The following is a 27,850-nucleotide window of genomic DNA, read 5'->3' as shown; positions in this document are numbered from 1 at the left end:
ATAGTGGCCAACTGGTACACAGGAGATCAGGATCCAGTTTCTGATCTCATATTCTTAACTCAGCAGCCTTGAGGGTCTGGAAAAGGCACAGAAGCACCACAGGAAAATAAAGCCTCTTGCATGTCCTCGGTGGAGAAAAATAGCTCAGAGAACCTCCTCAGCTACAGACAAGATGCCTGGGAGTTTCCAAGGCCTGCTTAAATAATTCCTTTTGATCTGAAAAGGACAAGCTACATTTTGGTTACTTTTCAAGGAGATAAAGAACTATCTATGGAAGGAGAACAGAGGAGGCTACAGTATTAATTAATTTTTTTGATCAGAAGATGCTATCTTTGACCAGCAAACCTACTGTAATAGGAAAGAACAATTGAAGGAACATTTTTTTAGAACTTATTTCCATCAAAGCAGCACCCACATGCACCAGACACTTTCCATGGAAGGAGGCAAGCATTTGTCCCCAGAAATGCATAACCTAACAAGCCACTATCACAAGGTACCATAGGATTACCACTCCACAGCAAGTGCAGAATCCCTGAATAAATCCAGCAAAAAAACCGCATCCAAACTGCAACTCAGCAAACTAAAGACTAGAAGTTCTCAGGCAAAGCAAGATTTAAAAAAATGAAATAACAAAATAGGAAAGACTGCTGTTGTTTTAACTAGAGAAAGAGACCAAGTTAGATAAGCAGTATTAAACAGGAGGAAAAGCCTAAATCTCTTAAGTATTCAGATACCATTAACAGAAAATGGCCTCAACACAGTTTCTATATCTATTTAACAAAGGAAAAAATCTCCCTCACACATACACACATCCTTTTGATTGAAATCACATGGTGAACTTTGCAAAACTCTGTACAAATTCCACAGAGAAAGAAGAGATACAATGTACTTCACACAAAATAAACCCCAAAAGGTTCTGCCATCTGGATTTCCAAGTAACCCACTCCTTCATTTTTGCCTGCTAGAGTTCACCTTTCCAGACAGCTACACAAAATCCTTGGAAATTATTAGGATACAGCTCCATTCTCTCGCCCAGGATTGCATACACAGAATTAGAGGAAAATTTCAAGTGGGCACAATTCCAAGTGGGCCTCCTGTCATTTTGGCCAATTACACTAATGATCACATTCTCAATGAAATCAACCAAGGTTTAATTGACTGTCAAGTCAGTCTGAGGTACTTTAATTTACTACCTTGTATGGTTAATTAAAGTGCACTGAACAGAATCCAAGACTATCCTGTAAATCCTGTAACCAACTAAAAGGCTGTTGGGTGGCTTTTTTCATATTAAGGTTCAGCTTTAAAACTCTTAAGGTATGCTCAACAGACAGTTAAAAGACACTACACACTAGAAAAAAACATTTCCTAATAAAGTCTCAGCTTTCAGAACAATTTTTCTGACACCCCTGCACAAGAAAAATGCACCCCACTCTGCCAAGACCAAAATAATTCTGAAATTCGCCTCTCAAAATGCCTATCTGCCCTATTCAGCCATTTCTTACATTTCTAAAAAACATAATTTCAGAATCTTTCATGCCTTATCACATTTTAATTTCCTGGCTTACCAAAACACACCTGGAAGAAAAAAAAAAAACAAACACATATTAAGATCAGCTTCTTCAGTGAATGAATTGCTTTTTAATTCACAGAAATTACTAAAAATATAACTACTATCAGCATTAATTTGGTTAATTAAAGATTTACCTTTCAAAACCAGTGCCTGAGCCTGCAATTATTTAAAGACAGAAAACCCAGAACAGCACATCAAGTTGTACCTTAAACATCAGTGTCAAACTAACAGGTGGCATATATTAGCCAGTAGTTAACATTTTATATTTCATAGATATAAAAATGGGTAAGGCTCCTCAACTTCAGCAGCATCCCTTCTATGCCTCAGAGTATAAAAAAAGATCCTTCCAAAAAACATTTCAACTCATTTCTAAGAGGTTTTCTGTCCCCAGCATCTTTATAAATATGTGCATATTTGCACTCAAATGTCAAACTCACAACTTCCTAAAAGATGGTCCTAATAACAACAGCCATTTTTAGACACAGAGACCATCACTAGGCATTCAGCCTGGAGAGCAATAAATCTGGCAGATGCATGCTATTAATTTGAAAAGGTTTTTTTAAGAACAAGATGCCAAAGCTTTGACAAGAGTCATTTGCCAAGAGTCAGCTATTTAAACTTGTAGTCTGATGAAACTTCAACAGCCAGCACTACAAAAACATAAAGGAATTAAAGGAGTTATGTTGGCAAGTGTCACTCAACAAAATAGTAACTCAAGGGGGAAGAAGACTTCACTGTAGTACTGTGCAAATTTCAGAAGGGCTTCAAAGAAATGTAAAGAACAAACATTTCCAAAGACTGAATTGACTGAGGTCTTAGACTGGAGGAAAAAAAAATAAAAAACAAGGAAAAAATGTTTAAAAATTAAGCCCATTAATTTAAACTGAACAGGTAAAGAGAACCAGGCACTCAACTTTGTTCTCAGCTCCTGTCACCTGCTCCCCTAACAGAAGAAAGTTCATTGGTGTGTCCATTACTTAGCTTCTTGTCCTTGAGAGGAAGACAAAATCAAATATTTACAGATGAGGTAGCTACAAATACCAGAGCTTGGTATATGTTTGGCCCAGCTCATCCTGAACCTGAAGTCTTTTCTGACTACTTTATGGGACAAGACTTTAGATTCAGTTTATATTACAACACTGCATTTGAATATGAAAATCCCCATATTTTCTATTTTCACTTACATGACATTCTGCTTTAATTTCATCTCCCCTGTAGAGGACAATTCCCAGCTCCAGCCAGTACTGTCATAGCATAAGCTTCCTGCAAAATAGGACTGACATTCCTCAGAAGAGACCTGCATTAGCCCTACTACACCACTCCAGAAACTGGAAGTCTGCTGAACTGCATCATGGTTTTATAATGCAAACAAACCTCCAAGAGAGGCTAAGCTGAAACAAACAGTTCATTTATTTTGTGACTGTAGCCAAGTTTGAAATGAGTAAGAGAGACCAGCTATTACTGCAGAGCTCAGGATTCAGGGCCAAGGTTGTTGGTTTAAAAATATTTTCATCAGGCATAGGCACAAATTCCAGCACATATTTAGAAGGCAAATATAACTGAGGGAGAATATTAAAAACTCAAACAAAACTATTTGATCCTTATGCCCACAGTGTAATTACCAGCATTGTCTAGAGTCCAGTTGCAATACAAAACCAAAGCTCTACCAAGGACCTTGCGACAATCCATTCCTCTCCCAGCCTGCTTTCAGTCACTCCAATTCACAGTGCAGACAGGCTCTAGCCTGGTTACAGAGCATGGTTAGAGTTAAATAACCACTCAACAGACCATGTACAAGGCACAGCTGTGCTTCAAATGGATAATTTCAATACATTATGTTTGGTTAACAAAACAGAGCACAGTAGAGACAGTGAGAAGCTGCTCATGCCTTCCAGGTGTCAGCAGGCTGACATTTGCTGAGCTCTTAGCAAAGAGAATGGGAACCAAAGCCGCCTAATACCAACAGGTATGGTAACATCTCAATCTAGGAATTTCCCCCCCAGCCTCTCCACTGGGCTTGCAATGAGGGCTGACAGCTCTATTAGCACTGAGGGTTTCACATGAGACTGGAAACAACTTCTGTTGTTTCAATGCAGCCAGTGAGACAATCCAGAAGAGCAAAGCAAAGAGAACACGAAGGCCTGAAAGAGGGATGAAGACAAAGTAAACAGGCAGAATTTCATACCCCCCGACATCTTTTGGATACAATCTTCGATTTAGGCATCACCACACAAGGCAGTATTTTCCAGCTAAAAGTATCATCTCCACAATATTTAAGACACCTTCTGCAGCCTACCCTTACTAAGCACAAGTCTGTGTTACTGGTTTCACCTTACAGTGAAACACCAAGCACCTTGTTTACTGCATTAGCGGCTGCACAAACAGACCAGTAACAGTGTCTTCATTAACTTCGCACTTTTGGAAGTGAGAACAGGGCTTCCCAACCCCGTTGTTCTTAAGGTACTGCAGACACTGATGTTTGTTGGTATTTACAAACCAATCTGAAGCTCCCTACAATGGCAAACACGTAACTCACAGTCTGAGAGCCATGGACCTGCAGCATGCAAGGTCAGCCTTCAAAAGCAAAGTTATCACAACCAACTCCACTCCTGGCTGCAAGAGCTGTTACATTTCTCCAGTGCAAACAGCAGCACAATCACAGCAGAAAGTGGCTTAGCCACTAACCAGCAATGTGTTCAACTTAACAAAAAGTGACAGGATCATATGAAAAGAAGCTTACAATCTAAGTCAGAAAGAAGACTTGGCAACAGACAACAGATGGAGCCAGTGTGATACAGTTGCTGATTATTAGATGGACTTACTGATGAACACACAGCTCCAAATGAGAATGTTAGGGAACTAACAGGCAGGAAAAGGACTTTGAGAAAAAATTATGAACGTTGACCTTTTTTTGATCTTGCCTAGCAGAGCTCTTATTTTTGTGCCAGTTTGCAAGATGCCACACTGCAAGCACACAATAAAGAGCTTTGCCATTGTGCAAATGCATGGTTGTCTGCTACAGGAAAAATACAGAAAGGGAACCTATGATGCAAGTGAACCACAAGCTTCATTCTTTTCTGCAACAGACACAGAAGCAACACTCCCCTCCTTTAACCCCGCATTTCTTTCATGAGTCTGTGAAACCATTTGCATAAAGGATTACAATGGCAAAAGCAAATATCTGGAATTAGAGGGTATAACTAGGTTAAAGGAGGCCTGTGCCACCAGAGCAGCTCTTTTGAACTAACTCTGTCCTTCCACAGTCACAAAGATACGGAGAACTGAAGCAACAATTGCTCTGTAGACCCTAATTTGTACTTGGTAGCACTGCCAGCTGTTCATCCTAATGAAAAGCCACAAAACAAATCAAAAAACACAGGAGAGCACACACTGCCACCAGGTATAGGGAACATATTTTTGCCTTCAGTTTAAGCTGCTCATTTTGCATGAAAGTTTTACACAAACCAAAATGGACAATGGAATTACTCAGCCATGTCTACAGCTGAACACTGCAAAAATCAGAAAATGACATTTTTATTGGCATGCAACAATAATTTCCAAGGATGATGAGTAAATGGAAAGGTTTATGACTAGTCCACAGGGCATGTCAGAGTTTCTCATAAAAAAAATCTTATCTTAGGTTGCAAATTCCACGGCCTAATTAAGTCCATGGAACTGTAAGTCTGTTGATTTTGCAAACAATAAAATATGCTAGAACTCTGATCTCTATTAAAAAAAAAAAGAAAAAACAAAAAACACAGTCGAAGCACAAAGGCTTCCCATAAACTAGCCTGAATGTTAGCTGTTGCTTTTTCTAGAGGGCCAAACAGAAAACTTTAAATAAAATTTAACTCAGTACTCTTCAAATTCAATTCATTACTCTCGAAATTGCAGTTTTCAACTATTACAGCACCACTTACAGGAACACCCAAGAGGAAAGTCCCCCGTACTTGAAGTGAAAACCCTCCCGACCCTCCAAGGAACACAACATCAAGAGTGACCATCTACACTTACAGCCCGCCTCACCTGAAGGCCATGAAGCAAACATATATGCACATACACTCGAACACCCGACCCTGTCATTAACGCATGATTCACGTACTCTTACAGGGTAGCACTTAAACAGCAAAAGCCAAGCCAAGCCCTCACACCTCTCGGCAAAACGAAAATTTCCAAGGCAATCCTGGCCGGACAAAGATCCGCGCCGAGCGCTGCCAGACCCTTGTCCCGGGATCAGAGCGCGGCTTTCCCGCGGCGCCCGCCGCCCCTCACCTGCGCCGCCGGGGCGGACGCGGCCCCTCCGCGCACCTGCTCCCCACAACGCCCCGCTCACCTCACCGCAGTGAGACCCCTGTGCCGGCAGGGAGCCCCTTCCCCGGAGCGGCCCCGCTCCCCGCTGCCGACCCGCCCGGACCTGCCCCGCGCCGCCCCCGCGCCGGCCGTTACCTGAGCGGCGGCGCCTGCAGGGCCCGCGGGCGGCGCGGGCTTTCATGGCCGCATCCCCCCACCCGCGGCCCCTCAGCACCCCGGCGCGGGTCCGCCCCGCCGCTGCGGCCGGCGCGGGGGCCCCATGTGAGGCGGCAGCCCGGCTGCGGGACCCGGAGCCGCGACTGCCGGCTCCGCCTCCTCCTCCTCCTCCTCACGAGCGCCACCGCCCACAGCGCCGGGGCGGGAACAGGCCGGGAGCCGCCCCTCCTCACCAGCCAATCGGCGCCAGGCAAAGTGTGATGGACAGCGGCTCTCGACTAATGGCAAAAGGAAACCGGGCGGAGGGGTTCGCCAGTAGTCCACGTGAGTGCCCCTTTCCAATTGGTCGTGGGCGCTTGAGCGACATGCAGTTTGACCAATCACAGGAGCGACAACAACTCCCGAGAGACGCGCAGGAGGCCACGGCAGGAAGGAGAGGGGGCGTTGCTATGGGCGCCTCCCTCTGATTGGTCAGTCCCTGGGGGCGGGTTATAAATAAGAGAATCAGCCAGTAGGAGACCGGGGAGGGCAGTGATGGACGGGCGGTACAGCCAATCACCGTGTGTTTATAGCGGCAGTGGATGAAGCTGTTGGGGGGCGGGCACTCGGATGTCCCGAACCTGCGGCCGCTCCCGCTCCCCGTCCCAACCTTGAGCCCTTTGGAGGCGGCCCTCGGTGACCGCCGCTGGGTTCCTTGATGGCAGCCGTGCTGGTATTGCCTCTAATTACCCGTCCCCTGCTACGTGTCCCGCAGGACTCATCCCTTTCTCTCGTCTCCTCCTCTCCAAGACTTACAACTTCAGCGTTTACTCTTCCCGTTCTTCCCATCTCCTGGTGTCGGTCACACGGCTCGGCCCCCGCGGTCCCCGCCGGAACCTGCTTAATCCAGCTCAGATATTCTGGAGGTTCGGCTGCCAGCATTAAATAAGCCTGCAGTTTTTCACACACAAACTGTTATTTTTCACATTACCACTTATGACCGTGTAGGCAGCCTGTAACAGGTATGGAAGAAGAAATCTTTCTTCCTGCTGCGACGCACGGCCAGATTGCAAGTGTTCCAAAGCATGACAGGACTAGAACATCTCATTAAACACTAGTGAGGGGAATTTGGTTTTGTTTTACATTGACGAGAGGCTGATTTTTCCCTGACCTCATCTTTGGCAGAGGCTGAATTATTTTTACTGAAACTCTTCAGCAAACAAAGTTCATTTACTATACAGTTTTGGATAGAATAACCAAATCCCAAACAGTTAAAAACCAGAGGAGTTGTAACTGAAAAGGGTCTTGGACAAGAATATGTCACTCAGCTTTGCATACCATATTAGTCATAAGTTTTCTCATTATGGTTTATCATTAATTTTACATCTAGTCTTTTCTGCATGATCTAAAATGTACTTGAGGGAGTTTGATGTTGGACACATTAGCACCAGCTCTAAATACTGAACAGAGACTTCTTGGATTAAAATCTCTCCTTTCTGCAATGTCTAGATTAAATTTAGTCTCAGAATTTCAGTCAAGAGTCTACAGTGAAATTTCTCCATATGTTTAACTACCAAGAATATAATCGTCTTTGCACAGGTAACAGATTAAAAGTACTTTGTGTGTGGGCAAAAAGTGTCTTATTTTCTTAATTTCCTCCTGGATTTCCTTCACAGGAAATTTTCCCACACTCACAAATGTTAAATATCAACCACTTGCAAACATCTATTCTAATGACAGCTCAAACACAGGGTGCAGCAAAGCTTTGGTAATTAAGCCATTAAGAAATTATCCTCATATCCATCATATTTTAATGAGTGACAAAGCAGATGAAAGAACCCAGATCCACCAGTCTCTTCTCTCTATATTCAAGCAGAATTGAGTCTCAAAATAGGGGTTTTTAGCAAGATTTTTTTCTCTAGAATTTATTTTTAAGGTTAAATTTCAATGCTTTATATTTTGCTGGGATTTATCTCACCAAGATTTTGCAAAGTCAACTCTGGAACACCTCCAGGGTCCTTCACCATGTCAGGGTCCAGTGATGCCTGCGAGTTTGTACCTCCACGGGTTTTTTTTTACATTACGCCGTTAAAATTCCTCCGTACCCTCGTCCCAGCTGTTCTGGGAGTTATTACCTGGCTTTAAGACGACATCTGGTGGTAGGTTTTTATAAATGCTCTTTTTAGGAACTGATCCCAGGACTGATCTTTCCCCTGTTCCACACCAAAAATTTTACCTCCTTTTTGTTTCCCAAGCAAGATGTGTGTAATTCCTGATTTTGGACTGCAAATGTCTTACTGGCAATATTCAGGAATCAGCATTTATCCCACAGTCTGGTGCAAAGTAACATCATTAAAACACACCAGAGCGATCCGGTGAAGTTGGATCTCAGTTGGAAACTCTCACGTCGTGTTTCACATTGCACGAGGTCCTGTGACTCGTGACATTACTGAGCCCTGTTTTGAGAGGGAAATAAAACCATCTTATGATCCCTCCTACGGCTTCATCACAACGGCAAGTCCTACGTTTTGAAAGCAGAAAAAACCGTACAACAGAATAAACCGCAGAAAAAAACGGCACAAAATCCCCTTCCCCCTTCGCAGCTGGCAGCAGCACCGGGGCAAATCTGCAGCCTTGAAATCTGCAGAAGACGAGTGACTTTTGTAGTCTCCCTCTGCTTCCCGGAGAGAGGAAAATGAACACAGCACCAGAAGACTCATCAAAGAGACTAATCAAAGGCAAAGTCTCGCAGATGTCACAGTGCTCTCGGTCCTGCCAGATCTCCTCTCCCATCCCAGAAGGGTCCCACACCTTTTAAATGCCTGTGCTCACAGCGGGTATTCCCCTCTGCTCCGGATGCCCCCAGGCTGCTCCATGCAAAGATCGGCCACTCCAAAAAGCTGCTCTGTGGCTTTGCGGTTTGCTCCTCTCTGCTCTCAGACTGACTCTCTCTTCCAGACGGATGATTTTGCTTTTTAAATGTGTCCGGTTTGGCAAAGGAGCAGCGGAGGGTTCACACACGGTTGGATATAGAAATAGACTTGAGAAGGTGGGTGAGAGCAAGCAGAAGGGGGAATTCCTCCCTCTGGGTTTTGGAAATGCCCCGGAGGAGAGAAGTTTGGGAGATTTGTCCTTCCCAAGAATGCTGATGCAATGAACTCATGCAAATTTGCCCCCACTGCAGCTGAGCAGATGTTTTCCCCAGCAGAGGCTCTGTGGGCTGCAAAATTAAACAAGTGTCACACGACAGGGACCATCTCTCTCCCCTCCCGAGGGACCAAGACAGTGGTTTGACCTCACAGTATTGTGGTGATATACTTCATGTAATGAAACCTGTCAAGAAAAACCATCTTTGGATAGGATTGGTCAAATTCTGCTATAATTTACTCCTGTGGAGGTCTGAAGTCATGTCACAAGGGCTGGAAGAGAGGGTCCCCATGGGAATGCCAGGAATTTGCTCTTGATTAATGTCAACATAAGCCCTTTTCTAGCCCCTGTCCTAGGTGGACGTTTAACAGAACAGCCATGAAAAAATGATGCCTTTATGTTTTCAGTCACACACCAAACCTCTAGATTTTGAAAACCATCTTAATGGGTTCTCTGGGAGGAGCATTCTGCCACTCATGTCTCCCTCAGCCAGTGTTGCAGGTGGCCTTTGCAGAACAGAGACAAGTTTGCTTGTGGGTGATAGGGCATTTCCTGCTACTCTGAGCAGGGGAAGGGGGAAGGCACAGTTGGGGCTGTGCTCTGACCCCCTGCCCCTTGTTTTGTCATGCCATGCTCCTGGCAGCAAGGAGAGCTCTGTGGGGGCAGCCTGCATGCTGTCTTCTGGACAAGGATGTACCTGCCTGCTGACTGACTGGGTTAACCATTCTGTCTCACCAGTGGTGCAGATGGGGTGGCCAATGTGTCCTTGTGCTCAAAGCCGTGCTGCCGTGTCAGCCCAAACCCAACACCACGCATCTCTGCATGAGCCCTGGCAACCATGGGAATGTCAGAACATCTTCCATGTTCCTCTTCCAGGAGGATGGGCAGAGCCCAAGCAGGAGGCTGGCACAGCACCAGCCACCCTGCCTTGGAAACTGGAAAGGGACTGATCTAGGGCAGATGGATATGCCCAAATTGACAGCTCCTGTACTGGGACTGGTGCTGCAGCCTTGTGCTCCCCTGCCTGCTCATCATGGCCATCTGCTGCTTTGGCTGCAATTCAGAGTCTGCCCACCCTGTCACAGTGCTGTGGCATGGCTATGACCAGCTCCATGGTTATGGAGTGGCACTGAGCTGACCAGCTGGCTCACCCCTACTCTGAGGTGCTCCCAGCCTTCAGGCTGTGCAAACACTGGGACAATGAGCCAGGACTGACCCTGTGTCACTGTGCCTTGCTCCAGCCCTTAGGAGCTGAGAAGCAAAAGGTGGGACCCCAATGCTCAGGACAGGCCTGGGGCATGGCTTCTCTCAGCAGCACCTGAATTTCTGAGATACCTGAATTTTTGTAGGGGAAAACCTTAATCATCTGACAAAGCTGTATTCGATTTGTGCTATCTTGCACCATGGTGGATGCTGAAAGAGGCCACACAGTCTCATGAAGATCGAGGCCAACAGCCCAATGGCCATCAGGCCCACCTCTCCCACCCCATGATGAGGCACAGAAGGGTTTCTGCATTGCCTGGTGCACTGTCCTCACTCCCCAGCTAAGCCAGGTTATCTCTCGGATAAAGCACAGTTTTTTGTGTCCTGAGGCTGCACAGCAGCCTCTCCTCCTCTGGTTATGCTCCTCACACTTGCACTCACTCCTTATCTCTGCAGTTACAAGGGTGAGAAGACTTATCCCTTTTGTGGCACTGAAATTGGAGATCTCTGCCACCACAGGGCTCTTCAGCTTGTCCCCCGCTGCCAGCCACCCCGGGCTTGGGCACCTTCAGCTCTGCCCCTGCTTTCTCCAGCTCTTTTTGCAGAGCTGCAAGACCTACAAGTATCCAGATGCTCCTAGATCCCTGCTCAGCTCTCTGAGAAATCCTTCTCTCTAATCAGCCTGCCTCCAGATACCTTTAGGTTTCCCAGATCCTTAATTTTCCCTGACTTCTTGAGCCAGTGATATCACAGTGTTCATTGTTCCTTGCCCAGAATGATTCTCTAACTCTGATGCTTTGCTATCTGATCCACTTTTTTTTCCTTTTTTTTTTTTTTTTCCAGTTTTGTTCTTTCTTTCTTCCTTTGCTGGGCTACCAAGTTGTGGAGAGCTCTTGGAACGGAAGATGAGTCAGGGCAGATAGGCAGAGGGAAGAAGATGATATTCCAGCCTTGAAGTCAGGTTCACTGCCTGCGTCATTGTTATTAAAAATAGATGAATGGCAGTGCTCTTCACATTGGAGGAGAGACACAGGAGATGTAATATCTCGGGCTGCTGAGCAAATGCTCCCTCTGTCTGCCTGCAAGTCCCAGTGGCATCTTCTGCTCTTTGATAAATTCTCTTTTCTTGGCTCAGACTTATGGGATTTAATTTGCCTTTCATAAAAAACCCGGTTTAATGTTTCAACTTTGGGAGGGGAATGACTCACTCAATGATTAGCTCTTCTGCTTCAGTCAGTTGACTTCCAGCTTCCTTGAGAATTGAAAATCCCTGCAAGTGCCAAGTTGTCTCGCTTTGAGAGCAGGCCTGCTCCTCATTCTGCACCGAAGAGCTTCTGGAGGATGAAAACAGCTGTTTAGGGATGATACCTGGGCCTGTCCGCCCCAAGACCACCCTAATCATGCCCCATCCTCATGAAAAAGCAAGGGGACAGAGGGCAGGCTAGGATCTACTGGGCTTTGCAAGGCCAGGCTGAGATGTACACCAGCCATGGTCCCAGTGTCCCTGGCAAAAGGTGGAGGGGAAAGAGGACAAAGCTCAAGAAATGGGATTATTTACATGAGTCCAGAGCCCAGGTGAATCACCCACTAGCCCAGAACCATCCCTCTGTTCAGGATGCCCACTGCTGCAATCACTCACCCTTGGGCTGGTGAAATGAGTGCTCACTTTTCAGATTGTGTGGGGCTGCAGGTTGTGGTGGCAGTGAGGCCAAAGCTCTGCTCCCTCAGGGGGCACTCAGCATGTGTCATACCCTGGGCTGGGGGGCACAGCCCAAGGACTGAGTTTTCTTGTCTTTCCCAGGGCCAGCACTTCCCTCCCTCCTGCCTGTGCCCTCACTTCCCCTCAGCTCTTTTGCTGCCGCTGTTTTCTATTCACTTATTTTCTGTGATCGGCTTCTTCCTATTAAATTATTATAACCAACATAATCTCTGGTCTGCTCTATGATCTGGCTAGCAGCCAAGAAAAAAAGAATGGGAGCTGAATAGAGACACAGCTAGAGGGAGGTGGGACAGTGGCAGAAGCTGATGTTGTGGTTTTTGAACACAAAACTTTCTTTCAAAAGTTATTCTAAGTCCTCAACTCTCAATGCTACTCACACCTGCCTGATCTAGATGCTGCTAGGACTTGCAAGGGTGTTTTCAGTCTTACTCAAGAACAAGCTATGAGTCTATATAGACATGGAAGGCTGCTGCCTGCTGTCTGAGGGGAATGATTTTGCTTATTTCATGAGAAAGTGGCTGTGTACCAGCGGGATGTTAAAGCTCCCTTGTTTTTGCTCCCTTCTCCAGGGTGGGACATCGGCAGTATCATCTTAAAGATGATAGACATTGTCACACAGGTGCAGTCCCTTTTCTTGCTCCATAGCTCGTTCCTTGCTATGGGGAGCCACAAGAACCTCATTAGTGTGTTAATAATAATCCTAACGAGTGTGGAGATCAACTAAGTAATAGCAGTGACCTGCAGGGGGGCTCATCTGCCCAGATTTATGGTGCTGCTCACCAGCCCCTCCGGGGACTGCCAGCCCCCCTTCCTCCTTTTCCCCCAGCTGTTGAAAATACCCGTGCAGTGTCTATGGGCTTAATTAAGGCAGAGGGACCGGTAGCCTTGACGACTGCCAGCCACCCTCTGTAAGCCAGCTGAGATGGATATGGTTTTGGCGTCTCCAGGGAGAGGCCAGAGCAGAGAAGTGAGTCAAGCATACAGGCTTTGGATATGCTCATGAGCTGTGGGCACAGCCAGCAGTGCCGATGTCCCCTGGAGCTCGTGCCTGGGGAGATGCCCTGGTCCCTCACTGGTGAGACGTGACTCCTGGCCTGGGTGATGCACAGTGCAGCACTGAGAGACCAAGACTGTCTGGAGCAAAGGAGGCTTTGGTCTGTTGGGTAGCCCTGCCACCTCTGTGGAGAACAGAAGACTCTTATAACCAAGAAAGTTGCTGTAAATATGTGTAAAATAATTCCCCTTAGAACTGGGACATTTGTACAAGCACAATTACCTCTGACAGAAAATGGTACTGCTAGTTTTCTTGGCAGTATGTAGCAAGCAGCTAGAAACACATTTCCCCTGAGGAGCTAAGACTGAATTCTACTTTTTCTTATAAAGCCAGTAAAAGGCGTGATCAGTTCTGTATCAGATCGACTCTCTCCTACCTCAGAACTGAGAGCAGGAGCCACCAAGCAGCCCTGTATTGAAAAATGGATGCAAAACCTCTTGGGTTAATACCCATTTCTACTTTCCTCCTCTGTCTCCTAGTGCTGCAAGCATGAGTATCTGATGGAGAAGGGAATCCACAGTCTCACCTCTGCTAAAGCAGCCTGAAAAAGGATCAGCACAAACCACACCATGACATGGGCCCCTCTTCTTCAGAAATGCTGGCCAGAAGAGAGCAGTCAGACTTCCTTAAGGATGGCTCAGCCTGCACAGTGCCTAGATGAGGCAGGCCAGCCCCCAGGAGGCTGGAAGGAATGTGAAGCCAGGGGATGTCCCAGGGGCTGCAGGATGACCTGAGAAACCAGCCATGACACATTGAGTTCTGAACTCTGAACCCTGGCCAAGGCAGTATCCAGGGGTGCTTGGAGCATCTCTGCACTGGGCTGTGCCCACAGACCCAGGCACCCTGAAACTGTCCAGAGGCCCCAGGATAATTCCCTATATTGGGCTCATCTGCTGTTTTCATCCCTGCGTGGGGCAAAAGTGAGGGTGTCAGGCCCAACTGGGGGTGCCAAGAGCAGATTAGGAGGAGTTAAGATCCTGGTCTGGGGTCACTTGAACCTGTCTATAGGGTGATGAGGTGGTGCAAACCTGGGCTAAGGATTCCCAGAACACAGAAAGACAGGACTGCTCTGATGGTGCCAAGGTGTCGGACTGTACCAAGGGTGTCCTGCCAGAGCCCAGAGTCCCGGGGACCAACTGGTGATGCTGGGGGCAGTGCGAACCGAACCGAGGGTGCCGAGTCGGGACTGGACCGAGAGTGCGCTGTCCCACACGGAGATGTGGGGTACAGGGCCGGCAGTGTGGGGCCAGCAGCTGCCCCCTCCCCGCTCCTCCAGGGCCGGGGCTGGACCACGTGCCGCCCGCCCCGCCCCGGCCGCCGGCCCGCCCCGGCGCCGCCCCGGTGCCGCCGGCGGAGCCAGCGCGGATCGGCCCAGCATGGAGGGGACGCGGCGCGCCCTGCTCCACCTCGCCGCCGCCTGCTGCCTGCTCTGCGCCCTGCCAGGTACCGGGGCGGTCGCCGAGGGGTGCCGGGGCGGGGGGGGATGACCGAGGGATCCCGCCGGTCTCGGCGCGGCGGGGAGCGCAGCACCGGGACAGCCGTCGGGGCAGCGCCGGCACACGGACTCCTCCGCCCGCTGGTGGGGCTGCGGGAGAAGGGTCTGGAGAGCCCCCCCCAGGGCTCCCCCTCCGGGGAGCAGCGCCCCGGGCCTGCCCCCCGAACTCGGGCGAAATGCCCTCGGCGCCGGGCGCCGCCGCCCCGGCGGACGCGCAGGTGAGGTGGCCCAAGGATGCTCGGGGGGGTCCCGGGTGAGCCCCGCGCTCCGGGCAGCAGCGCGGCCGCCGGTCCCAGCCTTGCCCATACAAGGCAGCTGCCGGCAGCGCTGCTCCCGCCGGCGGAGCCACCCGCGCGCACCTCCCGCCCGGCGGGATCCCGAGGGGATGTGCGGGGAGGGGAGCAACGATCCTGGAGGCGCATCCAGCCCTGCGAGCCTCCTGCCTCCCGCCCGGCAGCTCGTGGGTGCCTACGAGCCGCTGCTGAGCTTCCCCCCGAGGGAACCCCGGACAAAGCCCGAACTCTGCCGCCTCCCGCAGCACGGCGGGACGAGGGCCCTGCGCCTGCGGGGAGAGGGGCAGCACGGATGGAGCTGTTCGGGACGGAGCAGGAGCCAGACCCCGGCCCCAGGCAGACTCTCCCGGGCCGTATTTCGGCTCTGCTCTGCGATGAACACGTCCCCACGTGGGCGGACGCAGTCTGCAGCGTGGCGCTGACAGCCCCGTCCACCGACACCAGCGAGCTTTGCCGCGTGGCTGGAGTGCGCCCCGAGTCGGGGGGCTGTCACCTTCCCCGTGACCCTGGCAGTGACAAAGGCTCTGTGGCATTTCGGAACTTGCCCGAGGCACAGGAAGCAAAACGTGTTTCTTCTTTGTGGTTGAGAAAAACCCTTGGCCGGACCCTGGTCAGATCCCAGCACCGTGATGGCAGCAATAGAGACCAGGGGATGACACACAGAAACTCAGTTTCTAATAACTAATTAGGGCTGGGAAAACCCAAGAATAGATGCCTGTGGGGCTGAGTCCCAGCAGCGAGAGTAGCACTCAGGATGAGGTTTTGGGTGCCGGATGTATAGCTGGGTTTGAGGCCGAGCACTGGGAGCAGTCCCAAACCAGTGCCCTTTATGTGGGCAAAACTGCTCTCCCCGCACGAGAGTGGCTGTGCTGTGATGGGGTGTGGGGAGGTGACCAGCCTGGCAAAGGAAGGACTCAGGATTTCCATCGCTGAAAGGAGGAGGAGCTCTGAGCTGCCGGGGGCTATATTCTGGCCCCGTGTCTCACACTTTGGGCACACTGGGAAACCCTAGGGAGACCCTTGCCCCAGCTGGCTCATAGGAACCTTCTTGCTGCAAAATCTGAGACTCAAACTGCCAGAATGTACCAGAAATTAAGATTGCACTGAGTTGTTTTTTTTTTGGGGGGGGGGAGGATCTTTGTTGCTTAGTGTCCCAATCCAAGATTATTCACAGTCTCAGGAAATGGTACCTATGCAGCTGACCTGACCCTTGCCCTCATAGCTTTTGAATTTTCTACCTAATCCCAACTGTGACTGGAAGAGCAGATGTTTTGTGAAAATAGAAAATAGATGGAAGAGATGCTGCCAATAAAAAAATGCCCCATAGCAAGCACAACCCAAAATGAGACACCAGAAAATCTCAACAGGACAGTGGTGGGGGAAAGGAAGAGTTCACCCAGATATTGGCCCCAAAGTCAGCAGTCCCTAGACAAATTTCTCAAAACTGGGCTTGTCCTAGCTCCTGAGCGGCTCTGTGCACTGCTTCCAGCACAGATTCCCTTTGCTCCTGCTCCCACTCCCTGTCTGGGTTTGCAGCCTGGCCACAGAGGAGCTCAGGCTGCTGTGGCTCCTGTGCTCTGCCCACCCCGGCCTCTCAATGCAGTCTTTCTTCACCGCCTGGGGAAATCCACTTCCTCCAGAACCATCAGCCTTACAAATAAAACCCCAAGTAATTTTGGTATGGGCATTTTTCTGCTTCTCCCTCCCGTGCAGAGCTGCCTTGCAAGCAGTGAGAGCAGCACAGGGCTGGGAGCAGCAGGAGCACATAAAGCCCCGTCTGTCGGCACCACTGGGGCCGTGCACACAGGCGGGCAGTGTGTCTGCTTCAGGGTCCCGCTGCCGATTTTCCGTGATTTTTTTCCTTTTGTTTGCCCAGGGCAAGGACAAGTGGATGGACTTGGCCCCACCCTGACAGGACAGCTCCAACTCTGCTGCACCCAGAACTGAGCCACAGCTTGGTCCTCTCCTGGGTGTTTCCTCCAGCTGTGTGACCCTGCACTCCCAGCCCAACCTTTCATGTCATTCCATCACTCTTTGATGCCATTTGTACACAGGCTTTTCCCTCAGCCCCAGGGGTACGGTGGGCCTTGTCTCCCTGCTGCCCTTCCAAGAAGGCTTGACCTGTTGGGCAGGGGCAAAGCACTCACCTCCCTTGGCCCCATCCCTCCAGACAAAGAGGAGCAGGGACAATCTAAAGCACTGAAGCTCCTGTTTCTCCTTCCTTTCCAGCATGACCCTCTGAGTGGGCAGACACAGATCTTGCTGCAGGGTTTTCTGTATGTCTGTGATCATCCCCACAATGCTTTCTGGGGCATCTTTCATAGGGCTCAGCGCCACTGAGGTCTGGGGTCACATCCTGAGCCCTGTAGGATGCATTCTGCAAGCCTCACAGCCCATGGAACCAGCAGTTACACAGCTGGAAGGACCTAGGGGCTTAGGGCTGGGCAGGCTTCCTCATGTCCAAACTTCCCCCAGTTCATGCCACGCTGCACTGGAGAGTAGGCTCCCTGCTGACATTGGGCTGCTATTAAGGCAACTGGCTTATTAATTTCTCCTAATGATGCGAATGCTTCCTCCACTGCAGCTGTGACTCCTGAGGTAAGCAAGGCCAGACTGTCTGATGCCAGAGCTCCCTGCTGTTGCTGTATATTACTGGGGTTTCACAACCCCAGAGAAGGGCAGGCTTCCCAGGCCGTGTATGCCATGGGTGTGCCCAGCAGCTTCTGCGCAAAGGAGTCTTCACCACAGCTCAGTCCCCTACTGAGGAACAAAACCAGACAGCATGAGAGTCTCCCAGGCACCTTCCTGCCAAGCAAGGTGCTCCATAGCTGTGTAAGACCTCTAGAAAATAACTGGCTGCTCTGACAGTGGTAGCTGAGCAAGGCAGCCTGCTCTCCTTTTTTCCTGCCACAGAAATTTAGGATAAGCCCCCTGACTGCTAAATGGGGTATCAGTGATAGAGCTTCCTGCAAACCTGTAAGAAAGAAGATTTTTGCATCTCTCTCCCCTGGCTTGGTGAGGAGCGTCTCACATGGCAGGGCCAGCCAAAGCGTGACACGCTGGGGTGCTGTAGTGGTTGGGCTGCTGCTGCCCCACTGCTGTGTGCTCTGGGCAGGTCTGTGCTGCTTTGTGGGTTTTCCTAGTACTGAAGTACCTGTGCTTGGTATTTATGGTGCTGTTGCCAGGGCTGCTCATCCCTGTTCCCGCAACTCCTGCTCTGCCCTGCTCTGCTGTACCACCGTTGGCTGGTTGTCCTGGTCCCCAGCGCAGTGCCATCTGTCGAGGTGGTAGCTCTGCCTCCCATTTTTGTTTCCCCGTGGTTCAAGCCTGTGGCCCATTATCCACAAATGCCCTGAGGAGGCATCTTCCTGCCTGCCTGGGCAGGTTGGGTGCTGGGCTGTCGTCTTCCCAGTGCCACACCGCATCTCTCAGCACCCCATATCTAATCTGCCCCCGTCTCGTGCTCTGCTCGTGGCCACCTGCCTTCTCAGTCAGGAGACCTGGTTTCTATTCCTGTCCCTTACCTCAGCCCTTGCTTTGCAGTCTGCCTGGCCTGGAAGCTCTCCAGGGCTGGACTGGGTGCTCAGCACCCCCAGTTTTGATGCCTGCAAAGGCCATGAGGGGTGCAATGCATTAAACTGCTGCCATGGAGAGCTTCAGTGTGGTTCTCCAAGCAGGCTGCAAGGTCGGATCCATGCCTGGACTCCTTGCAGCAGAGGGAGTGTGTTCAGCCTCTCTCAGTCAGGATGGGGATGGGGACAGTCCAGGCATCAGCCCTGGCAGGGAGAGCACTGGAGCCTGTGGCAAATGCAGCCCTCTGGTATCCTGCCTTCATCGAGGTCCTGCAAGGTATCCAACTGAGCAAGGTATCCAAGGAAGCTGAGTTTACAAAGCAGTTGCCCCTTGTACCGGATTCTGTCTCTGAGCTTGCTTCATCACAATGAGGGTGTTTGCTCTGCAGCATCCCTGGGTGCCTCTGGCACCTTCCTGAAGGGCTCTGGAAATCTCTCCTGCTGCTTGTTTGTTTTTTTTGTTTTTTATTCCAGGAAAAGAGATCAGACTCAGCTAGTATCTAATCAGGAGCTATTCCAGTTCGGCTTTTAAATGAAATTAAGAGCCTTGGTTTTAAATCCCACTATAAGGTTTTATTTGCATTTATACTCAAGCTTTTTTTTCCTTGAAGAGATTGTCTAATTACCGTTGGTTGGTAACCATAAAATGTAATAACTGGCAACAAAAGATAATTTCTACGCTTAATGAAGTAGTTTGCTAAGCAATAAGATATAACTGCTTTGATACATACAGGTTAAAGTTTATGCTGTTACTTTTTAAATATTGTATTTTTCCATTTTACTAGGTTGTTTGCAAGTGGAGCATTTACACTTAAATGGAAATTGAATTCATTTAGTACACCAAAATAGCATTGTAGAAGGGTTTGGGTGCCTTTTCAATGAATCAGAGCAGTGGTTTGACATGCATTCTGTAGGAAGTTGATTTAAGTGAGGTGCTGTCCTCAGACAGTGACAGCCTGTGCAGGAAGATACATTCACACCAGGGCGTCCTGCTCCCATGGGCATTTTCTTTGAAATCCTGGGTGAATCCTTCTCATCTTTGTGCTTAGCTCTCACCTGGAACTCTGTGCACCTTTTCCAGTGGTGGTGCAGCCTGCATCCTGCTGCCCTGCTCTCCCTCAGTTCCCCTGAGCCAGCCTGCCATGGGCTTCCTCACCTTCATCTCATCCTAAGAGGGATTTTAACAACTGTTCAAGTCTATGAATTGGAGCTGGGTTGGTTTTGACCTTTGGGGAGCTCAGGCTGCTGTTTCTGTCAGACAGGAAGGAGGGTGCAGAGGATGCTGCTGAGAGCGGCAGGAGGGATGTGGCAGAAGCTTGTTCAGGGGCTTGTCCATCTGAGGCCCTGCTCTATCTGACTGATTTTTTCTGAGAAGTAAAAAAGGTGGGGTGGCTGCTGTGGCAGAGGATGGAGACCACAGTCCCCACGCTGTGTGACTACCCTGGCACAGCAGTGACTCTGTGCTGCTTGTGCAAAACTTCCTCAGCCCCTTGCTTGGCCCCAGCCCTGAATCTTGGGCAGGGAGTGCAAGGCAGGAATGGCCCCATTTCCTGCAGAGCTGGCTTCCTTCACTCCTCTCTGTTACAGCATAATTTTACCATGTCTGTTCTGGAGTTGGTGGGAGCTTGCATTGATACATGGAAGTCTCTCAGTGTTGTCAGACAGTGCTGGAGAGGGGTCGAAACTGTGGGCTGATGTTCAGAGCCCTCCCTTCCCTCAAGGAGCTGGGAGTGTTTCCCACCCTTGTCCAAGGAAGGAGCTGCTTCTTGGTTGGCTGCATCCCTCCTCCCCTGGGACTACTCTCTTCCTTTGCCCCTCTTGTTTCCCAGACAGAGGTCACTGCAGTCAGCACAGTCTGATGGGAGCTGCTGCTCCAAATCCACCAGCCCTGCCCTGATGTGGTCTGGAATCTCTGGTTCTCACCATGCACAGGCTGAGCCTGGAGGGTTAGCACAGACACAGGGGCTGCAGCCAGGGGACCAGCTCTGCTTCAGCAGGCACCTCAGTATAACCTGTCTGGTCCCCTGACAGGGAAACAGAGATATTCTTATGGTCAGAGGTCTTGCTTACTGATCATGGGACAGTTGTAGCTGCTTTGTTATGGGTCCAAGGGTGAGTGCACCTTTACCAGCTGTCCTGGGATGCTGCAACTATCAGGTCTTGGAGAATCACAGAAAAGGAGAATCATTCACAGTAACTCTTTTTATTTGCATCTGAAACAAGAATGACATGGTTCTCTCTTGTCTTCTGGAGCTGGTGAGGGCGATGCCTTAGGCAGTACAGCTTTGGCTTTCCTGGCATGTGGTGCAGGAAGCAGAGCTTCTCCAGGAAGATGCCAGAGGAACGAGCTGTGACCTGCGTCTCTCTAGGTAACTCATAAACAGCTAAAACCATCAGCACCCAGTGACTGGGGCAGCAACAACTGCGCTGGAGATGGGAATTTTCCGACCTTTTGGGTACCAAGCTCCAGAGCAGACCAGGAGCTGCACCCTCGAGGATCCCAGCCCGTGCAGGGTTTGCTGGGTCTCCCCCAGCACAGGCAACTGCAGCAGTGCTCTGCTCTCCCCTCTGTACTGCAGGGATTTTCTCGGGTTTCGTTTGCGTGGCCATAGGTTGCCCTTTTGGATGGATCATAAAACTGGCAAAGCAAGCTGTGGGCATTGCAGCAAGGCCCTTTGGAGGAGTGTTTTTAAACTAAAACTGAAGTAAATCTCAGCACTTGTCAGCTCACAAGGAACAATCCTCTGGGGGATTTCCCCAGGTGCTTTGCTTGGTGACTGTGCTGGCTTTGGATGTGCCCTTAGCCCTTAGGAGCTGACAGATGGGTGATGGGAATCTTTTGTCTGCCTGTCCCCGGGTGATCAGGATTTACTCAGTCCTTTGTTTCCTTGGCCATTTTCAGGCTCTTGCTTTCTCTATCTTCCCACCATCATCTCTTAATGTCTTGAATCTTTGTGTTAGTCTGGATTAGGCTCTCCTTTTTTTTCAGGCTCTCCTTTGTTTCCTGAGCTGGGTGTGCAGTGATGTGCTGGGCTGCATGACTTGCTAATTGAGGTGCCATCAACACTTGCCATACTCAAAGCGAGTCCCTTGTTCCTCACCTGCCAATTTAAAACCTCTTCTGCAATTCTCTACAAACCAGGTTTTACACATCACAGTGCTGTGTTACACCAGAGCCAGAGCAGCCCATTCACCCGGGAACCATTTTCTTTTGCAGTGATGGACACCAGATAATTTTGGGAAGAAGCCAAGTGGCTTCTTGGAGAGAAGAGCTTAGGGAAATGGCAGTCCCACTGGGTCTCCCTCTTGGAGACATCAGGAAGCTGTGTGTGCAGTGGGGTGGGGGGAGCTGCTTGTCCCCACAAGCCCTCCTGTCCCACAGCACCTCGTGGCAGCGATGCCAGTTCCTGGCATGCGGGGAAGTGTCCTGGTGAGGAGCACCCATTTTGCCTGTCACTCTTCTAGTCAGAAACTGGCATGATGGTTTCAGAGTTGCTCAAGCTTTTGTGCAAGACAGCTGTCCACAAATCTTTCCTCTGCATGACTCAAGTCATGACTTGCCACCCCATGAGAGGCTGTCCCGGGCACAGGCCAGCTATTCAGAACAGCACACAGCCAGGCTTGCCACTGGCCAGGCACCTGGCCACCACCTTTCCTGTTTACCCCACGGTGACAGCACGGCTCTATGGCTCTGGCTGTGTAGGAGCAGGTAGCTGGGTGTTTACTGAGCAAGCATCCGCCAGTGCCCAGCCAGCATCCGCAGCTGCTGGGATCCCACCCCATGTGAATAGTAGTGCTGTGTTTATGGCTGGAAATTGTCACATAAAAACCTCTGCCCTTTGGTGCCTGGTCCCAGGAAACCCAGCACTCAGCTCTTTTCCTTGTAGGTGTTATTGGTGTATCCTATGCCTGAGCTCCATGGCAGAGCATCTTGCTTTATTTGGAGGCATCTTCTGGCCATGCACATCTGGATCCAGGCGAGGCCACAGGGAGCATCACTTAGGCCTTTGTTTAAGTTGCCCCAGCTGGGGTCCTCTGGGAGAACTTGTTTTCTGAATGTGCTGAGCAGGGTTGTGCATCCCTGTGGGAGCTCTCCTGGGACTGGGGCCCCAGGCCGGGGAAGCACAGCTCCATCAGGCTGCTCCAGGGTTTTGAATTCTTCAGCTGGTCAGGGTACTGCAAAGGTCTGAGAGAGATGTATTGTGTCTTTTTATAGGGCCTGTTAAGTGCTGTAGCTGTAGAAGAGCTTGATAACTCTATCTGTTCTGAAGAGCTTTTAAAAACTGCTGAAATTTCCCCAAAACATTATAAGAATGGGCTGCATTGCTGGTAGATGAATATTTGTTGCTGATAGCATCTGCTTTGGATGCTTCTTCACTGTGGAGAGAAGGGGCATGATGATGGATTTGCTTCAGTACCTTTATTTTTTTCTGTAATTAGCTCATCAGTCCTTTGTGGTGTGGATAGAAGCTTTAACAGAAATTGTCAAAATATTGACTATGAGATGTTTTTAAATTGAAGAGTCCATCCTGATGTGGCTACATTTCTCTGTTTTCTTCCTGTTTATACCCTGAAAAACCCTCACAGGATCTGTGTTTATGAACAGGCAGTGTAAGAGCCTTGTGGTTTTCCTTCTCCTGTATGCTGTCACACTGTCCAGCAGCTGTGATCTGGGGGATCCTTGCTTGCTGCAGGTTCCCTTCAGGGAAGCTTCCCCTTTTTGCTGCAGTGGGAGGCTGAGTAGCTGCCCATTTCTATGACAACAGCTGCAGTTCACGGTGGTGATGTGTTCAGAAATAGCTCACAAAGGTGGCTCCCAAAGCACACCCCAGCCCTGTTAGCTGTAGTACCCTTGCTACCCTTTTCACCTTTCCCTCCAGCAGAATCCCACACTACTACTAAAGTGACTCACAACATATACTTTACCTTTGCCATCTGCAGTGTTTTTAAATATCACTTTTCTCCGCTTCATTGGGCCAGGGGAGCTAGAGAGTTTTTTATCACGTTTTCCTAATTTGTGTTTTTACAGCACCACTTTTGACTCTTTCTTAATGAATTAAAGAAGACTTATCTAAATTTCTTACAGAATCAGGTCTTGGGTGATACTTTTAACAAACCAAATCCTCTAAAAAAGTTTAAAAAGTGCTTGAGGATAGAGGGATTGGTGGCTGACACTAGAGAGCAACAGCACAGGACTTGAGGGAGAGGAGGGTAAAGGAAAAGTCTCCTAGAACAGGTCCCTGCTTCAAAAATCAGGAGGACAGAGGAGCTGTTTGAATCCCTTTCCCAAGTGTGAACCTGTGCTGAAATTGGAATTCCCCTCTGTTTCTCCTCTCACTGTGGGATCTCTGACAAACTTCTCTGTTCTGTAGGAGAGGCTCAGAAGACAGGAGAGGCCTTGGTGTCACCATCACCTTCTCCTAGCTCAGCGCTAACCTCACCAAGGGAAGCCCCTGCCTTCAGTCTGGTCACTACTGCCATTCCTCAGACAAGCCTGGAGAAAAACTTGACTGCTGCAACGCTCAGCGCCACTGGGGCCCAGGCTACAGAGGTGAATGATGCCTTCATCCCCACCACCTCCATGGCAGGCTCCGAGGCAGAGAGACTGCAGGCTTCTACTGCTGCCAGTCCTGGGAACATCACAGTCACACATCCTGAGCATGACAACATGAGCTTGTCAGTCAACAGCAGCACTGAAATCCCCTCCCCTACCTTGACTGCCAGCACTCTGGAAGAAAAGCAGCCCAGCCATGAAGCCACAGAGCCTTTCAGCACGACTGAAGAAGCGGATGATGCCAGCAGTGCAACCCCCACGCCTCCTCTGAACACTGTGCCGGGTGAGGTTTTGCCTTTACTGCCTGTGCACAAAGTCCTGCCTCAAGGATGCACAACCTGGAAGTGTCTGAGCACTCTCCTGGTAACTGGAGAGAGTGAAAATAAGGGAGTGAGACACTGAGCAGAGCCAGTTCAGTACAACTTATTTGCAGAGATGCTAGTTCAGCATTCTCTTTGCAAACCTCATTAATTTTGCTATTAATTGTGCTGGCCTTCTGATGAGGACACTGATTGTGTGCAGGGACATCCTTCATTTATCTAGTCTGAAACAACATGCCTTAGCAGCACTGCCCAGCTGTGCCTTTCTGGTATCAGGGCTGGGGGCTCCATGGGAGCCTCCCTGGAGAAGCACACCCTCCCTTAACACAGAACATGGAGATGGGCAAGTACAAGTGACAGCTCATCCATCCCTGGGCAACCACAGGAAACCCTACCCTACCTTCAGATCCCTCTGGGCAGCATGGGGACAGGCTATAGGGTCTGCAATCCCAGTTTTGCCCACCTTGGGGCCTGCCAGGTTGTCACACACCCCTAATGCAAGACAGATACTGATTACTGATTTGCATGTGATTTGCACAGCTGCATTGTTTTCCTTCACTTGTGTCCTGCTGTTCTGTGACACACTGACACAGCCTCAGGGGATGCTGCTACCCAGTCCCTGGGCAGCCACCTTTGTGCTCCCTGTAAGGAGGGATGAGAGGCCTTTCCCAGTGTCTTGCTCTGTGGGATCCCCAGCTGGGTGTAAAGTTGTTTAAGCTTGTCTGCTTGTCCTTTGTCCCCAAGGACAGGCCTTGTGAGCCCAGCTGAGGTTGGCTGACATTGCAGATTGCCACATATGAAAACTGAGAGGACTTTCTGAGCACTGTGGGTTCTAGTGTGGCTCAGCTGTGGCTGCACTAAAGGTTCTGCTTGTTTTCCAAAGGAGAGACAATAAGCTGCTATTCCTGTAGTCCCAGCAGTCTTTCTTATAGTCTTGCTTCCATCTTGTCCAGTTCCACAGAACAGTGTGCTTGCACTGGATCCTTTGAAATAACTGCTTGTTCCTATTTTGCAGCAACAACTAACAGCTCTCAGTCAGGGCTTTTGGATGGGCAGACCCTGGGGTCCACAGCAGCAAGGTCTGAAACCAAGCCAGGAACGAGCCCTGTGGGTGCCACAGAGGAGAGCACCGTGGAGCCCAGAACTTCCTCTGCTCCCATCTCCACTGTACGGAGCACATCCTCTGCTGCTGCCTCCAGTGCTGTGCCAGGAACACCCCTTGTGAGCAGCTCCACACCTGCCAGCACAGCTGCCATCCCCACCAGCACACCCACACTGGCACAGTCATTGGAGCCCAGGCACGAGAAGGCTTCTGTGGTGAATGTTGGTGATGATGACAATTCAGGTAAATGCTCTGCTTTTAATGGGCTGCTCAGGGAGGTGATGGAGTCACCGTCCCTGGAGGTGTTTAAGGAAAGACTGGATGTGGCACACAATGCCTGGTCTAGTTGACAAGGTGGTGTTAGGTCATAGGTTGGACTGATAATTGCAGAGGTCTTCTCCAGCCTAATAGATTCTGTCATTGTTTTGTTCCTTTTCTCACAAAACATTGCAAAGGGCTGGAGCTACCTCAAATTGCCTCTTGGTTGTACTGAGTAGAACCAGAAAAGACAAAGCTTGCACTGTTTCAGCCGTTGAAGGCTCTCCTTTGGCCTCATTCCCTTGGTCTCCTTGCAGAGCTACCCAGTTTGGCTGGCAAAACGAGGGCTGATCCCTTGGTAATCACTGTGATCTCCGTCTTCATTGTCATGGTGGGCATTCTGGGCCTGGTGGGCTTCTTGCGATACCGCCAGCACAACAACCGCATGGAATTCCGGCGCCTGCAGGACCTGCCCATGGTGAGTCGTGCATTCAACCCAGCCTGATGTGGGCTGGCTTGCCACTGACTGCTTTGCAGTTCTCCTTCTACTACATTAGCAATGCTTTGGGTATTTGCAGCAGCACCAATGCTGATCACACACTCCTGTTCCTCCTTAGGTCCCTCTCCTTCCATCCAAGGTTTGAATCAAGACAGCAAGTCTCAAGGCTGGGCACTAAAGAAGCTCTCTGCCTTCCCCTCACTCTGCAGGGGAATGCTGAGAGGTTAGAGAGAGGAAGGCGAGCTCCATCCAGGCTTGTCCTGAAATGACACCTTCCTAACCTCTCCTCCTGTTTTCTGATATATTTGCTTTGTAACTATGACAAAGCAGATTTTATGCTTTGTTCCAGGGAGGTTGTCTGTTTGTCTGTCTGTGTTTGACCCTTTGGGAATATAAAAATATATGAGGGTTCCAGAGGCTGGACTAGCTCTGGGGAAGCTGCAAATAACTCCCTGAACTTTCTGGGATAGAGGAGTACTGCAGCTAGCAAGCAAGCTGATGCTGTTTCAAGCTGAGTGGAGTTTTCAACAGCCACAGTTTTCCACATCCCTTCAGCAGGCAGGCAGTTCCTGCACACACCTCTTCTCTCCAAATGCTGCAGCAGGAGGGAGACTGACAGTTCAAAGATCCAGGAACTGCACAGTGACAGCATTTAGGTGGATGGATGGGCAGATGGCCACAGTGTGATGGTGTGGCTGAGAAAGCTGTGCTGCCTGCACAGGCTGGGACCATGATGCCATCGTGCAGACATCTCATTAAAGCACCCTCTTCTCTGCTTCTAGGATGACATGATGGAGGACACCCCTCTCTCCCTCTACAGCTACTAGGCAACCAGGCTGTCCACTGCCTAGAGGAAAAGGCCTTGAGGACTTGGTCCCAGACGATCTGCTGAGGAATGAGGGGCTGTGGTTTGCACACAACTGAAAGATCCTCTTCAGATGGTTTTTGGTTTTAGATGTTTTAAATAGTTCAGTGTTGAAGTTTCTATGCTGCGAATCAGAGCCCAAGTCTGACCCTTTTCTCCAGGCTTTCCTCAAAACAATGCCCTGTCTCTTCTTTTAGTGTGGCAACCAATTAGCCAAGATAACCTTTGCCATGGTGTTCTCCATGGATCTCTTCTGTTAATCTTGGTGGCTGCTGCCTTCAAAGGAGATGGGCAAGTGATCCAGACTAGGGCTCTTAACACTGGTGGTGTCAGCACAGTGCCAGCAAAGGAGACTGCTGTTTTCTGAGGAAGCCGAGGATGTGGAAATCAGTTCTCTTGGGTTCCCTCTTGTTCTGTATTTTTAAGGTTGTTTGTTTTGGGGGTTTTCTTGCACTTTTTTTTGTTCCTGTTTCAGCTTTAGTCCCAGGATTGGCATTACCCATCCTGAAACACCTACCAGGACGATAAAAGACTACTCTGCTTCCTTCCTAGATTCTTTTCTCTTTAACTAGGGAAAACAGTTTTGTGGCCACTGGAGAAGTGCCCCTGCTACTTGATGTTGCTTTGAAGTTGCTGGGAGGAAAATTAACATAATGTTAGCTTAATCAAGCTTGATAGGACTCAGTCTATTGCCAATTAGACACGCTAATTTGGTCTCACCAAAATTAGGAAACCGTGTCTCCTACACTTGA

At 49.7% G+C, this 27,850-nt stretch overlaps 2 protein-coding genes across 3 annotated transcripts in view; one reads left to right on the top strand and one right to left on the bottom strand.

Moving 5' to 3' along the window:
• Positions 1–6,105, bottom strand: part of TESK2 (testis associated actin remodelling kinase 2) — a 78,352-nt gene extending 72,247 nt beyond the window's left edge. The window contains exon 1 of the mRNA XM_033067640.1: positions 6,017–6,105. The gene's annotated coding sequence lies outside the window, so the exon portion shown is untranslated. The remainder of the gene's footprint in view (positions 1–6,016) is intronic.
• Positions 6,106–14,488: 8,383 nt separating this feature from the next.
• LOC117000389 (flocculation protein FLO11-like) lies at positions 14,489–27,086 on the top strand. 2 transcript variants are annotated; one of them, XM_033067970.1, is made up of 5 exons: positions 14,489–14,583; positions 23,873–24,337; positions 25,390–25,719; positions 26,052–26,212; positions 27,016–27,086. In XM_033067970.1, the coding sequence occupies exons 1-5, from the start codon at positions 14,517–14,519 to the stop codon at positions 27,058–27,060; spliced, it is 1,068 nt and encodes a 355-aa protein (XP_032923861.1). In that variant the 5' UTR covers positions 14,489–14,516; the 3' UTR covers positions 27,061–27,086. The 2 variants fall into 2 exon arrangements, with proteins under 2 accessions (XP_032923861.1, XP_032923862.1); XM_033067971.2 differs by having other exon boundaries at positions 26,352–27,086.
• The last annotated feature ends 764 nt before the right edge of the window (positions 27,087–27,850 follow it).

This window comes from Catharus ustulatus, chromosome 9 (assembly GCF_009819885.2).
Source record: "Catharus ustulatus isolate bCatUst1 chromosome 9, bCatUst1.pri.v2, whole genome shotgun sequence".
In the NCBI taxonomy this organism is placed as follows: domain Eukaryota; kingdom Metazoa; phylum Chordata; class Aves; order Passeriformes; family Turdidae; genus Catharus; species Catharus ustulatus.
The sequence above is the reverse complement of the archived record's forward strand: the minus strand, read 5'-3'. Positions and strand labels throughout refer to the sequence as shown.